This window comes from Boleophthalmus pectinirostris, unplaced genomic scaffold (genome assembly GCF_026225935.1).
Source record: "Boleophthalmus pectinirostris isolate CB_2022bp ecotype Guang Dong unplaced genomic scaffold, ASM2622593v1 HiC_scaffold_13, whole genome shotgun sequence".
Taxonomy (NCBI): domain Eukaryota; kingdom Metazoa; phylum Chordata; class Actinopteri; order Gobiiformes; family Gobiidae; genus Boleophthalmus; species Boleophthalmus pectinirostris.
In genome coordinates this window covers 22,064,600-22,078,060 of record NW_026571036.1, presented here as the reverse complement: position 1 = coordinate 22,078,060, position 13,461 = coordinate 22,064,600, and the positions used below count along the sequence as shown (strand labels likewise).

The 13,461-nt window shown below is 37.4% G+C and overlaps 1 protein-coding gene across 1 annotated transcript in view; it reads left to right on the top strand.

Moving 5' to 3' along the window:
* The window catches only part of cd2ap (CD2-associated protein), a 45,338-nt gene that overhangs the window by 15,342 nt on the left and 16,535 nt on the right, over positions 1–13,461 (top strand). Inside the window, exons 7-12 of the mRNA XM_055149425.1 lie at positions 387–501; positions 575–669; positions 2,517–2,615; positions 3,622–3,675; positions 7,505–7,544; positions 8,191–8,253. Of these exons, the coding sequence (XP_055005400.1) occupies positions 387–501; positions 575–669; positions 2,517–2,615; positions 3,622–3,675; positions 7,505–7,544; positions 8,191–8,253 (466 nt within the window). The remainder of the gene's footprint in view (positions 1–386; positions 502–574; positions 670–2,516; positions 2,616–3,621; positions 3,676–7,504; positions 7,545–8,190; positions 8,254–13,461) is intronic.

Genomic DNA, 13,461 nt, shown 5'->3' with positions numbered 1-13,461 from the left:
TCTTCGAACTCTTATCTGTTTATGTGGCACTCTGCACTACAAGTTCTGTTCTTGTAGCATGTATAACTGTTTTCTATTGTCTTTCTTCCACTGCAGAATTCACTCTTTCCTCCACTAACATTACCCTCCTCTACTCAACAGTGTCTCATCTCCTTCAGTTTTTCCTTGAGATTGGCATTTTCTCATCAAATGTCCACAAGTCAGAAAATTTGAACTTTTACAATGAGCACTTAAATTTGCACGATACAACTGATGCTCTGTTAACCCGTAAATCCCCTTAAACATCTGCGCTTCTCAGAATGCTACAGACCCTACATATTGTGTCATGTACTACATTCATTCATGGCCCAGACCCATCTACATATATTTAATTTGCTTCATTATAGCCTGTCCCATCTGTACCATCCGCAAAGCCTGCCCATCCCAACCATCCCACCCCCACCTCGACAGAAGCACCCAAAGGAGACACAACAGAGGGCAGGGGCTCCGTGAAACGACACAGTGAGTAATACAGGACTAGATTTGTATGGAATTTGTGTTTTAATATTCTCAAATTGTAATTTTTTTTCTTCAGCAAAAGAATACTGCAAAGTGACATTTGCATTTGAGGCCACAAATGAAGACGAACTCACACTAAAGGAGGGGGACATCATCCACATCCTCAGCAAGGTCAGTGCATCTTGGTTCTGCTCATCCAGCTTATTATTCAAAGACCAGTCCCAGTATCTCCATGTAGAGACTGAGCGATATGAGCTTTTTCATAGCCAATGCTGACGCAGATTGTTAAGACTCCAGAGAAGCCAATGGCTGATAAGATCTGCTGATATTTTTTGGGTCATATGTAGTACCAGTTTTCATATTGTTTCCCAAAATATGACTTTAATTGATTGCAAACTCATCTACCACCCTGTTTTACTACAAACTGGATAAGAGAGCAGTGTCTTCCCTTTTTGTGCAGTTTTCACACCTTGGGCTGGTCAACCCAAACAAAATATTGGCATGTGTTGGATATTCAAGGTCGAGTGCAAATAAGTGGTCTATGTTTATCTCTGTTTAACAAAAACAAATTAGTAAATTCCACTTAATGGCAATAGCGATGCCCCTGTAGATGTCAACGATCAACTCTTATTCATACTGCTGGTTCAATATGAACTAAATTATGTCTTATTTTCAAAACACTGAATCGTTTTTTTGATTACGCAAGAATGGTAATGCTACTGATGTTTGTTTTGAGCCATGACTCTTACTTGAATCTCCAATAGAATCTGAACAAACCTGTTTGAGTGTTTTTTTGGTCCTCTTTAATTCAATGACGCAAAGAGTGCCAAGAAGTTTAATGTAGATCTTGGAAGGCTCACCAGTAGACACAGATAAGTTCATTCTCATTATCCTGGGATGATGTAGATTGACCATTGCACTTGTGTGGACTTAGGTAGAAAGAACCAGTAGTAATAAGGGAATGATAGAGTTCTTTGTTTTGATTTGTGACTAAAATCTCAGCTAAATCCTTAGAGCCACAGTAACCTTTCCCCAATAATGGACGAAAATAAAGCTCATGTTTTTTTGGTTTTTTTTTTCCAGTTTTATTGTACATAAAACATTTGTCTTTACCTGACTTTTATTTGGCCCGGAGGAGGGCATCCACAGCATGTCTCCATGGAAATGTTAATGTGGCTACTATCTTCCACAGTAATATATCTTTATCCTTGGAGAATGTTCCGAACTGTAGTTTTAACTTTCAGTTTCCATGGAATCATGCAGGTGACCCCTCCAGAAAGTTACATACTGTACTTAGATTTTTATATAGCCTTTTAAAATAAAAGGTAATAGTACAATACACTATTGTAAAGTACTGCTGCTATACAGCAGTGAAGTCTATTAACAGTCTACTCTAGTGTTCTTTTGGATATTCTTGAATAGTTCTTTTCTACGCCTTTAAGCGATCACATTTAATTAACAAACCTTCTGTTGAAATCCTGGCAGGACACAGTAAGCACAGAGAACCAGTCAAACCAGATCAGAAGCCGCAGTTGCCCCGGGGGCATGATAATGATGATTACTGCTCTGTCATCTTGAGCGCTCTGACACACAAACATGGGCTCACTGCTTGAGTTCATTTAGACAGCTGCCTCCATCTAGTGGCCAAATGTCAGAAGTACTATTAAATACGCTGAAGTCTGCAGTGTGTTGGTTTTCTGTTTTGTTGGTTGCTATATCGCCTCGAGTATTTAATTTTTTTGGTATGTTTTACGAATTTTGTGACATCTCTACACATTTGAAGCATTCACTGTTTTGATTATTAAAATGTTGTTTTTCATATTAAGTTTGTGCATTTAGTGATTTAACAAAGAAATACTGTTGGTATTTGGTTCTGAAGAAATAATGATATTGCAGAATTGTGCTGTTATTGTATTATGATTTATGTATTGCATATCAAATAGAGGAACTGAGTGATTCTTAACCCTGTTGTGTGTACGTGTGTAGTAATGTCATGTTATTGTGTGCGCTGTGGTAAGGACACGGGGGAGCCTGGCTGGTGGAGAGGGGAGGTCGGAGGGAAAGAGGGCGTGTTCCCCGACAACTTTGTGACGGTGGTCAATGATGCAGACAAAGATGTGAGTATAACAGTTGTACTTGGTTACATTTTAAACATCTCATTGTGTTATATTTTGTATTTTATTTGCAAAACTACTACTACCACTACTACTTTTTTTATTATAGTTTGTTAGTACACATTTTGAAAAAAGCCTTCCTGTATTGTTTCGGATGTAAATTGTTTACTTTTTCTACCTATACTTGCAAATATTCACAGATATTGAAAAATAAAACTTGGGTGTTTAAAGGGCCCATATTACGCTACTTTCATGTTATCATGTTGTATAATGCTGAAGGTTGTTTAACACACAAATCCTGCATATTTAGACTGAGTTCTTTTCTCAAACTGAAAACACTCTGTTCCAACTTCTTTTTAAATTTAAACTCCATACACCTTCACGAGAATCATTTGGATAATTACAGCCCTGAAATTTCCAATCTGAACTAAACTGAACAAAAGCTTAAAGGCAGCTGTTAACTTGAAAACTACCGCTTGATGACTTCACAAGGTGGAAAAGAGCATTTTGATAATAATTAAGAGTTTCTCAAACATGTGGGAATGAAGCAAACAGTAACAGTTTCTGAGGAGGTAACAACATTTTAACATGGCTGAAAGCTCACAAGAGTCAATATTGGGCTTTTAATATCTCAGCACTGTATTCCTCCCACTAATTTTAGCTTGCAATCATCATCATGCATTGTACATCTTTTCTACATGTATTGTTGACACACGTTTCAATATTGTCCATTGTCCATACAGTGGCATATTGATTCCTTATCTAAGTGACATTTATAATAAGGTGATGTAAGGATGACCCAAGTCCTGTATTATGCATTGTACAAGCCTTTCCATGTAATTATAATCACTATGCATTAAAAATAATAAGGCCTCCTGACAGTCTGCCTGGTGTCCGTCTGGGGGAAGTTGTAGCATCTCTAATGAGCCCTAGAATGATTTGCAGGAATCGGCTAGTCACAGTGGTATATTTTCTCAATGTTTGTATTAATGTTTTGTTTTTATTTTAGATCGGAGCATTAAGAGGGTCTCTAAAATCGTCACTAAGGTCGGATCATGAAGCGGTGAGTGAACTTTGTAGAAATTGGCAGAAATTCATAAATGTCACAATAAAGTCAAAATCAAAGTTTGCAGTCTCAGATGTTTGATAATCCTGTACCTGTATGTTGGACCCCTTCAAACATTTTCTCTCCATTAGTTTCCGTTCATATTTCAGCTTTCTCTCAATGTGCACTTTGAACAGAATTAAATATGTAGATAATTAAATAAAAGGGGGAAAAAAAGAGAAAGAGGTATGGTGAAAAGGAAACCAAAGTAAAATTCAGACTTTTAAATGAAATAAAGTTCTGTGAAGTTGGTGGTATAAGGTTTCAAATATAGTCATCTGGAACATCTTTGAAACCTTTCTTACCATTTAATGAAAATTACAGCATATCAGTCTTTTTGTGTGATATATGCAAAGTCACATCCTGTGTGATTTATTCTGCCATGCATTATCACACTTCCTCTTTATGAATGAGGCCTTTATGCTTTTATGCCAAGGTTAGTTTCTCATACAGAATTAATATGAGCGTTACTCTGGCTCTGAGGACCTTTTTTGTACTTTGCCCCATTCACCGCATCAGACACTAACCAGCTCCTCCTTATCTATTACAGCAGTCTATCAGTATGGTGAGCAATGGACCAAAGACTAATTATAAGTGAAATGGAGGAGCTCTATAGAGTTTGTAATTGTGATAGTATAAAGGTGTAGGTGTAGATTGGTGATAAAGATGAGTCAGCTTTCTAATGACAGAACCCACACACAATCTCTTCAACTGTGTGTTGTTCGCAAGTAGAAATTTTGCCTAAACACTGAATCAATATTGCTCAGTCAAATCAATCAATAATTTAACTGGAACAAGCTGATGTTTTATGTTTGTGGGTAATTTTTCATTTGACTTATAAGTAAACCTCAACTAATAGTGTAACATGAGACCTATAAATCTATTTGATCTATGTTATAATATTGTTTCCTCATCACAAACATACTCAGAGTTGTGTTTTGTTTAATTTGCATGTGTTTAACACACAAATCCTGCATATTTAGGCTGAGTTCTTTTCTCAAACAGAAAACACTCCACCTTGTAATGTCATGTGATAATGCAGGAAGTGCTCCACTCCATACATCTTCACTAGAATTATTTGCATGATTTTAGCCTAATAATTGCCAATCTCCACTGAACTAAAGCGAAAAGGTTGCTGTTAACATCACTTATGCAAATTATAGGTTATTACAGTTGTTAATCTTATTTCTATGTCCATTTCTTTGTTAATCTGCAATTTGTATGTCCATCTGTTTGTTAATCTACATGGAATACTAAAGGTGTTAAAAGTTAAACTTAAATAATGCATTATATAAAAGTCCAGAGGTGGAGAAAAAATGCAGTGATTATAGGCAAGTACAGGTTGGCCACAGTAACTGAGTGCAAGGTGATCTGTCTGTCTATATAAACATTGTTCAAGTCCTCCTTTTGTCCTTGTTACCCACCCAAACTGTTAGCTTTCTCTGCTGTATTTTTAAAGTTGATAGGAATAGCATGACTTATTTATGTTGAGGTTTTTATCATTACCTTGTATGGAACTAAACTGTGTCAGTCTTGGTGAGAAAAGGCCAAGTTTGTCCTGCAGTGTGAAAAGCTGGGATTCACATTTAAAAGGTCACCTACTGGGCTTTTTATTCCCACTTCAGCGGCTACATCTCTCAGCTGTGCCCAAAATGTATCCACTCTGTGTCTTGATGTGTATGCTAAAATAATATATCTACCCATCTTCTGAACAGAGATGAGATTTTGTAATGGAAATCTTAGAATGCATAGTCAAATCTACCAGTTGCTGCAAACAGGTGTACACATGTACTGGTGGGGATCTGTAGCTGCTTTTCTACATGGAGCTGTTATTTCTTTACTTAGAATAGTGGCATTTATTTAAATGTCTTATATTATGCCAAATGTGTCCTTTTGAGCTTTAAGCTCAAATTATGAAATTATCCAAATGATTTGAATGAAGATGTATAGAGTTTAAAAACATAGTGGAACACTTCCTGTATTACCACATGACATTACAAGGTGGAACAGAGTGTTTTCATTTCGAGAGAAGAACACTGCCTAAATATGCAGGGTTTGTGTTAAACGTGTGAATGAAACAAAACACAACTCCACATGTGTTTTTCATTAGGAAACAACATTATGACATAGATTAGAAAATAGAGTTGTATGAGCCCTTTAATTACAAGTGTTTTCATTTGTTCAATGAATGTTTCAGAAAATGCATATTTACTGGTGGTGCTACCCACTCCTGTTTCCATGGAGATATAGCAATTTAAGGAGAGGTTATGGCTTTGCTGGGATGCTCCACAGTATGGCATTAAAGCATCCCCCACCAGAAAATTTCCTTTGTGCATTTTAAGTAATTGAGTAAATCCTATAATCCAATTCTATTAGTGATTATCTTAACAAAGAAAGCAGTTGTGCTTCCCATAACTTTTTGCTTCAAATTGAATGCATCAGTTTTTAGTGCACCGTGTAGTGAAATAATCTAAGGCTGTGAACCCAATTGCTTTCCTTTTACTTATGTGCATAAACAAATGGAAAAAACAAGGGTGTGCTCATGCAACTTAATAATACATTTAAAATATCCATGTATATCTGATTAAAATAGAGTATTTTCTGTATGTGGCTATGCACTGTGCTAAGTGACAGCATGACTCTTTTGTATGCCGCTGTTGCTTGGCTTCATAGTTGAATGAGTTTACCAGGTATACATATATGAGCTTGCACACGGTGGATAATGTGTAATTACTAAAACATATTATTACGGAGGAAGACTTGCACCCCGGATTACGCTGTGATGATAATGGATTAAAAGGCGATCCAAACATAAGTATATCTTGTGTAGCCTGTGGGGTGAAGACCAACACTTTACTCCATGTTGATATATTGGAAGAAACACGGCCCCGAGTTGGTTCATATTACATCATTATAGATTCCCCAGATAATAAGATTTCTGTATAAAGCAGATAAAGCATTGTAAAGTATGCTGATGTAGATACATTCTAAACTCATGACACTATCTTATTCAGGTTTTACTATTGCTCTGAATCACCCATATCACATTTCTCCATGTGCTCTTTTGCCCCCTAAATCTTCTTTTGGTATTCTCTTGGGACTGGGTAATATGCCCCAAAAAAAGATAATTATTTTTCTCTAATATTGATCGATCACAATTTTCAAAGTCGTCTTATTAAAAATGAATAAAATTAAATTGATTAGTTTATTTTGGTCACAGGTATATTCTGACATCATTCTGGAAACAGAAATACTTAACATGCAGGAAAACCGAAAAGGTGTAGGCTGAAATGAATAAAAAGCAGTATTTCCAGAACATAAACAATGCAGACTTTTATCATTTAACAGAAAAATTTGTCATATTTCCTCCACCAAACCACAGCTTTTACTGACAGGGTTGTGTAATTAATCAATCATCTATCTCCTGTAATGCTCTAAGTATTAATATGCATTCATTTTGATGGAGTAGTGTATCACAGTGTATTTAAGTCCATGCTAAAAAACATGCAAAGTGCATTTTAGTAGCTTGCTTTGCTGAACCCTTGTTTTGACCTCATTTGAGACCTTAAGAGCTCCTCCAAACAGAGCAGCCGTTTTCTCTGGTTAAATTAATGAGGATTCACCTGATGCAAGAATGTGGCTCTGGATAGTTTGTTTACGCTCATCACTTTTCCAATCCTTTCGAATCATGTATATTAGATTTAACATATTTATCTGTTACCTAATTTGTTACCTGTTTCCCTCTTAACTTTGATCACAGCCTGACCTAGTTTTTTTTCCCCCCCAGAAACCAAGAAAGCCACCGCCTCCGTCAAAGCAAAGTATTGGTGAGTGCACTTTTTAAATTCATTAAAAACATTTATTTGTTCTAGTCAAAGGTTTGGGCACTTTTTATTTATTTTATGTCTTCATGATTATTCACACTGTAGTCTCTCAATGAAGGCAACAAAACTATGAACACATCTGGGGTACAGTAAACAGTAATAAACTTAAAATGACTCTACTTGTTTTAGATTTTAGACTTTTAAAAAAATAGCCACCCATTGCTTTGAGCCCATTTTTTGACCCTGAAGTGAAAACCTTTACAGGTACAGTAGCTTTATCATGAAGCTCATTGAGAGAAGGCCAAGATTTTGCAGCACTGCCAAAATCCGTCCGTATATATTAAAAATGCAGAGTAAAATGGTAAACAAGAAGTAAAACAATGAATTAGCAGGTGTGTCCAAACTTTTGATTGGTAGCTTATGTTTAGCAGTAATGCAAAAAATGTGATGCCACTTATAAAATTTAACCTCAGTCTTTCCTGTCTCCACCGGATGTGACTATTGCCTTGAAAGCACTGTAGCAGACTTCCTGTGTGCATGTAACTGTGGTTTGCAACAAAAAGGTTGAGTTCGCTCAATCTTTCGCAGAAAAACAAGACAAAGGAAAGACGGATTAAAAATAGTCTAATCAAAATGTTTCGTTTTTCAGTGCTTAAACCAGAGGTGCCAAGTGCGGAGAAGAAACCCCATCCTATCCGGTCAGAGGATAAAGGTAGGTTCAGTTCTGTGCATTTATTCCCACTTAAATAAAACATGGTAGAGCTGCCAGATTAATTAGTCAAAATCACAATTTGAATGGAAGCAATTGGCAAATCACAAAATCTGAAGTTTTTGAAGTATCATAATTTTCTTCATAAACAACATTTCCTCTGATTCTGCTTGTCTTACTTTGCATATAAAACTGAAAACCCTGTAGTTTAAATCTGTACAAACATGTCCTTGAAAGTGATTCTTGAATTAGTCAGTCAGTCTTTGTCAATTATTCTGAACTCATTTAAAATTAACTTAAAACCAAATCATATCACTGAAATAAATATAATACATAAATCACAAATCTAATCACAATGCTTTATATAGCAGCCCAATTTTTGCACTTTTTAGTGTATCAGCGATCACCCATAAATCTGCAGTACAGGTTGATAATTAGTTTTGGCTACTGTCAAAAGAATACACATAATACTTAATGTGAACACTCAACTTTAGTGTAGATAAATGCCTGCAAGAAATGTGACTACACAGGTCTTTCATAGGTGTGCGGGAAATAAGGGCTGTGTTTGCATTTGTAGTAAATTTAAATTACATAATTTGCGGAAAATATTCAAAACCAGCCTAATATATTTCCATGAAAAAAAAAAGAAACAGTTAATCTCAAACATCTTAATCTGTTAAAATTCCAAGTGATTCTTTTGTTCTTTTTTGCACATGTGCAGACTATCTACTGTATCTACTGCAGCTCTTCACAAGATTAACTGTCCTCTATTATGGTATTAAGCATATCAAGTGATTTTCATGAAGTTACATTTCTGTGTCTTGTCAGCAGGATAGCGGCCAAAATCTTGGTCATAATACTGTACTGATGCAGGCAATTGGAAAAAGAAAAAACAAAACAAGCAACAATCATTGCTGCAAGGTCCTCAGTCTAAAACCTTTGCTATTTGCTATTTGTTATGAGTGGTAAACCTTTTTTCTATACTTATATTTCAAGTGAAGAAGATTAAAGAAAAAAACTTTACTCTCTACAGATGAAAACTACCTACTTAAGTGTTTCATTCTGATACATTTCTTGCAGCTCATGTTTTTAATTGTACATTTTGAATAGCTTTGGGGGATAATATTTTAGGGTTATTTGTCAGTTACGACGGAGTATAAGGGTCAGATAAAAAAAAAAAAACATGCTGGCGCTACGAGAATAAAGTCGTAATATTATGAGAATAAAGTCGAAGCCAGAAAAGTCGTAATTTTACGAGAATAAAGTCATATTTTTACGAGAATAAAGTCGTAATTTTACGAGAATAAAGTCGTGAATTTACGAGAATAAAGTAGTAATTTTATGAGAATAAAGTCGTAGTCAAAATAAAGTTGTAATATTATGAGAATATCGGCAGCTTGGAAAGTCTGAACGAGTGGAGAATGGAGAATTTGGAGCATTTTGTAAAGGAGAAGAAACCAGGACTAAATCAGGTCCGGAACTAAACCAGAAAGGCCAGGATTGAGACCGGGACCAGACCAGAACTGAAAACGGTTTAGTCCTAGTTAAGTCCTGGTTTAAGTCACGGAAATGGGAAATGGCGTTTCCGTGACTTTAAAATGCGATGCGGGAATATTGCGCCGCATACGGACTGAACCAGGACTGAACCAGGACTGAACCAGGACTGAACCTTTTTCAGTCCTGGTCTGGTCCCGGTTTCAGTCCCAATCTCAGTCCTGGTCCTGTTCCCGGTCTCAATCCTGGTCTCAGTTCTTGTCTGATCCCGGTCTCAGTCTTGGTTCCTGACCCAGTCCTTGTCTAAGGTCGTTTTCACACCGCTAGTTCGATTATTTGGTTCGCACCAGGCAATAAAATTGTTATTATGTAGCAAATACACTCCAGTGTGGTCCGCGTTCACACCGGCAAACGAACCAAAACTGGTTCGATTGACGTGTCTCTGTTTCCCCGGTAAAACAGCGATACTCCAGTTATCAACACCGATGTTCCTGTTAATACCACGGGCCGTCCTCATCTCAAATTATCACCATGAACTCATAAAACAGCATCATGTAGAACTTTGTACAAACTCACCGCATCAGCCCAGAGTTCGGGTAACAGCAGCAGCCAACAGTGCTCACAGTAGCGCGCAGCTCCTCAGGACGGGGCTGGGGTCTGGTCCTTGGTCTTCTGTCGTCCTACAAGCGCGTTGGTCAGATGGTCCGGAGGCTCTGTCCTCCATGTGCTCGTTCCAAACGGTGGCGAGCAAGACCAGTGCGCAATGACTGGGTCTGAGCGGGTACGTTCAGTCGTCTGCGCGCTGTTTCCGTGTCCGGACAGAAGCGTGAGTCCAGTTTGGTTTGTTATATGTTGTTCTGAGCGTCCGTCCTCCGCGCATTTGGTTCTTCCCGGGGAAAGCGCTTCCTCAGGTCGAGGCTCCCCGCTCCAGCTCCTCTGAGCCCGGCCTGAACTGGACCTGCCCCCGCTGGTTCAGGACTCTGGTTTGGATCTAGTCCGACTGTATTTCTCACACTAGGCTAAAAACAGGGACTTTTTTAAGTTGTGTCAATTGAATGGGCGATTGCCTATTGCCATGAAATTATTTGGTTAATTAAAGCCTAAAATAACAAATGTTGGTTGCTGTGTGATCACGGGGGACACCGGGTCGTCTCTGTGCGTGTAGGTCCCGAACAGGGGTACGCACCCCCAATTTTGACTCACTCTGGAGCCACACGTTCGCACACTGATACTTGCTCTGATCTTCGTGTGTTACATTCTCTGTATTGGCCATTGTTGGTAAAATATTTCGAAAATGAATCGCATCTGCGTCTGGACAACAGTCTGTTACTGCGCTGGAGTCGTACAGTGCGTCATTTCAGGCAGAGGAGACGCGTGTCCCTCCCATGATGCATTTCGAATAGTCCGTTTGTCCATACTGTCTATGGTTTGGACCCGGATTCGCGTTCACACCAGAGGAACCGCACCAAAGTTGGTCATTTGGTGCGGATTCAAGCGAATCGAGTCAATCGAGTCCGATTGACGCTTTCACACCAACGCAAACGAACCGAACTAACCACTTTTGGTTCGAATGGACCGTTTGGTGCGCACCAAATACTGTCGGTGTGAAAACACCCTAAGTCCTGGTCTCAGTTCCGGTCTGGTTTAGTCCTGGTTTAGTCCTGGTTTAGTCCTGGTTTAGTCCTGGTTTAGTCCTGGTTCAGTCCAGAGGCGCAAATAATTCAGAAAATTGTTGTTCGTTTTCTTATTTTTGGTTTTATATTGAAAAACAAGGTTCTTCTTCTGCCACATTTTTCACCTTGACTTTGATTTTATTACGACTTTATTCTCGTAATATTATAACTTTATTCTTGTAAAATTATGACTTTATTCTCATAATATTACGACTTTAATGTTGAAATGTTACGACTTTATTCTCGTACCGCCAGCATGTTTTTTTTTTTTTATATCTGACCCTTATACTCCATCGTAAGAATTGTTTCAAGATAATAATTTATGCTTAATATATTTTCTTCAGCAGTCTATCACAGTTCAGAATTTATTATCTTGCCAGGTTTAATTATAACTTTACTTGTACTTACACTGCGGTATTTCACAGTCACCTTTCTCTGTATCAAAACTCGTGTAGAAATATCATACACAAACATTTAATTTTTTATTTTTATTTTTTTTTACTTTAAGTCATCTTCGCTAACACAACTATAAAAGATGTGAATTTGATTTTCTTAGCTAACACAATGAGAGTGGCTGTAGAATTGGATTACATTGTTGTGAGCCCTGGCAGCTCTGGAGCTTTCTGTGATCACGTTACATGTTCAGACAAGTCCAGTAGTAGAAATGCTGCATGCACACTTTTAAATGAGGAATACGCTGCATAAGAACAGGAATTGCTGTGGGCAGCTTTTTTTTTTTCTAGTTAATTAGAGTTTCTCCCTCTCCTGCTAATGAAACATGTTTGAAATGGACATATTTAAAATCAACACAGCACGCTCTCTTTGACCCTAAGGCAAGAAGGAGTTTATACTGTAAGTCAGTGGAGTAGCTCAGGGTTTTGTAGTATTTATTAAGATTAAAAAAGTACATTGTGTTAAAAAAAAATTCAAAAATACAGCTGGTTCATTGTAGACACTTTGCAGTTACAAGAGCTAATACTATATCATATATTGTAGTACTGTGTCCCAATATCTTTCCTGATAAAGCTCATACAGTATATCGCAGGCATTGATCGCACAGAATACACACATTTTCATACATGTGTTTTTGCATGTTCCCCTCAGCCAATTAATTTCACTTGGAATAAATCAATATAGGTACACAAGTCGAAACGATGTGCAGGGATAGCTTTTTAAATTAAGACGGAGCAGTAACTCACAGTATTCACTCTCTATATAAATTTATTTACAGAGTCGGGGGTCCAAACTGTACACAGATAGACACACACCCACAATACATAACATTCATATATATATATATACACCAGCACGCACACACACGTGCATAGCTACTGCGTGCCTTGTATTGATAACCTATTATATACAGAATGGATGTGTACTCTTCAAATTGATATTGCCCTCTATTGAAGTATCCATGCAATAATACGCATGACAGTCTGCCTTCAATCAGCACCCAATTACATGTAAATTCAGCCTGACACACTGTTTGAATTTCCCACAAGACAGCTCCAGTCATTTACATATTATTATTCACGTGGAGCAAAAGATAGAGCACCCACTCAGAGCTCTCAGGGCAGAGGGGGCCCATCCATTAAACTTGTTGTCAGAGCCTTGCACATACAGCCATGTTTGTTTATGACGCTAAGAATGGCTTTGGTAACCGCACAGAGAGGTCTTCTATACATGGCTCTTCTGACCATGATGCAACTAAATCTTTCCTTAGTTTATCTGCTTGGATTTCAATTTTTACTTCAATATATTACACTTTATAATAACATGACCTTTACCAGCCTTAATGAAGCACAAAGAAAGTCAGAATTTGTAATAAAAAAATGTTTGGTAATGGTTTATTAAGAATGATTCAGGCTTAGGAACTACTTAGGGGTTATGGTTACGAGTCAAGGTATTTATTAAGGCAACTACTGAACTAGGAATTAGGAGTTGGGGTGTTTTTTAAGAATAATTCAGGCTTAGTACATATAAATGTTAATAATATCTAACTCAATCTGGAGACATGTTTCAATGAGGCCCACCATTAACTTTT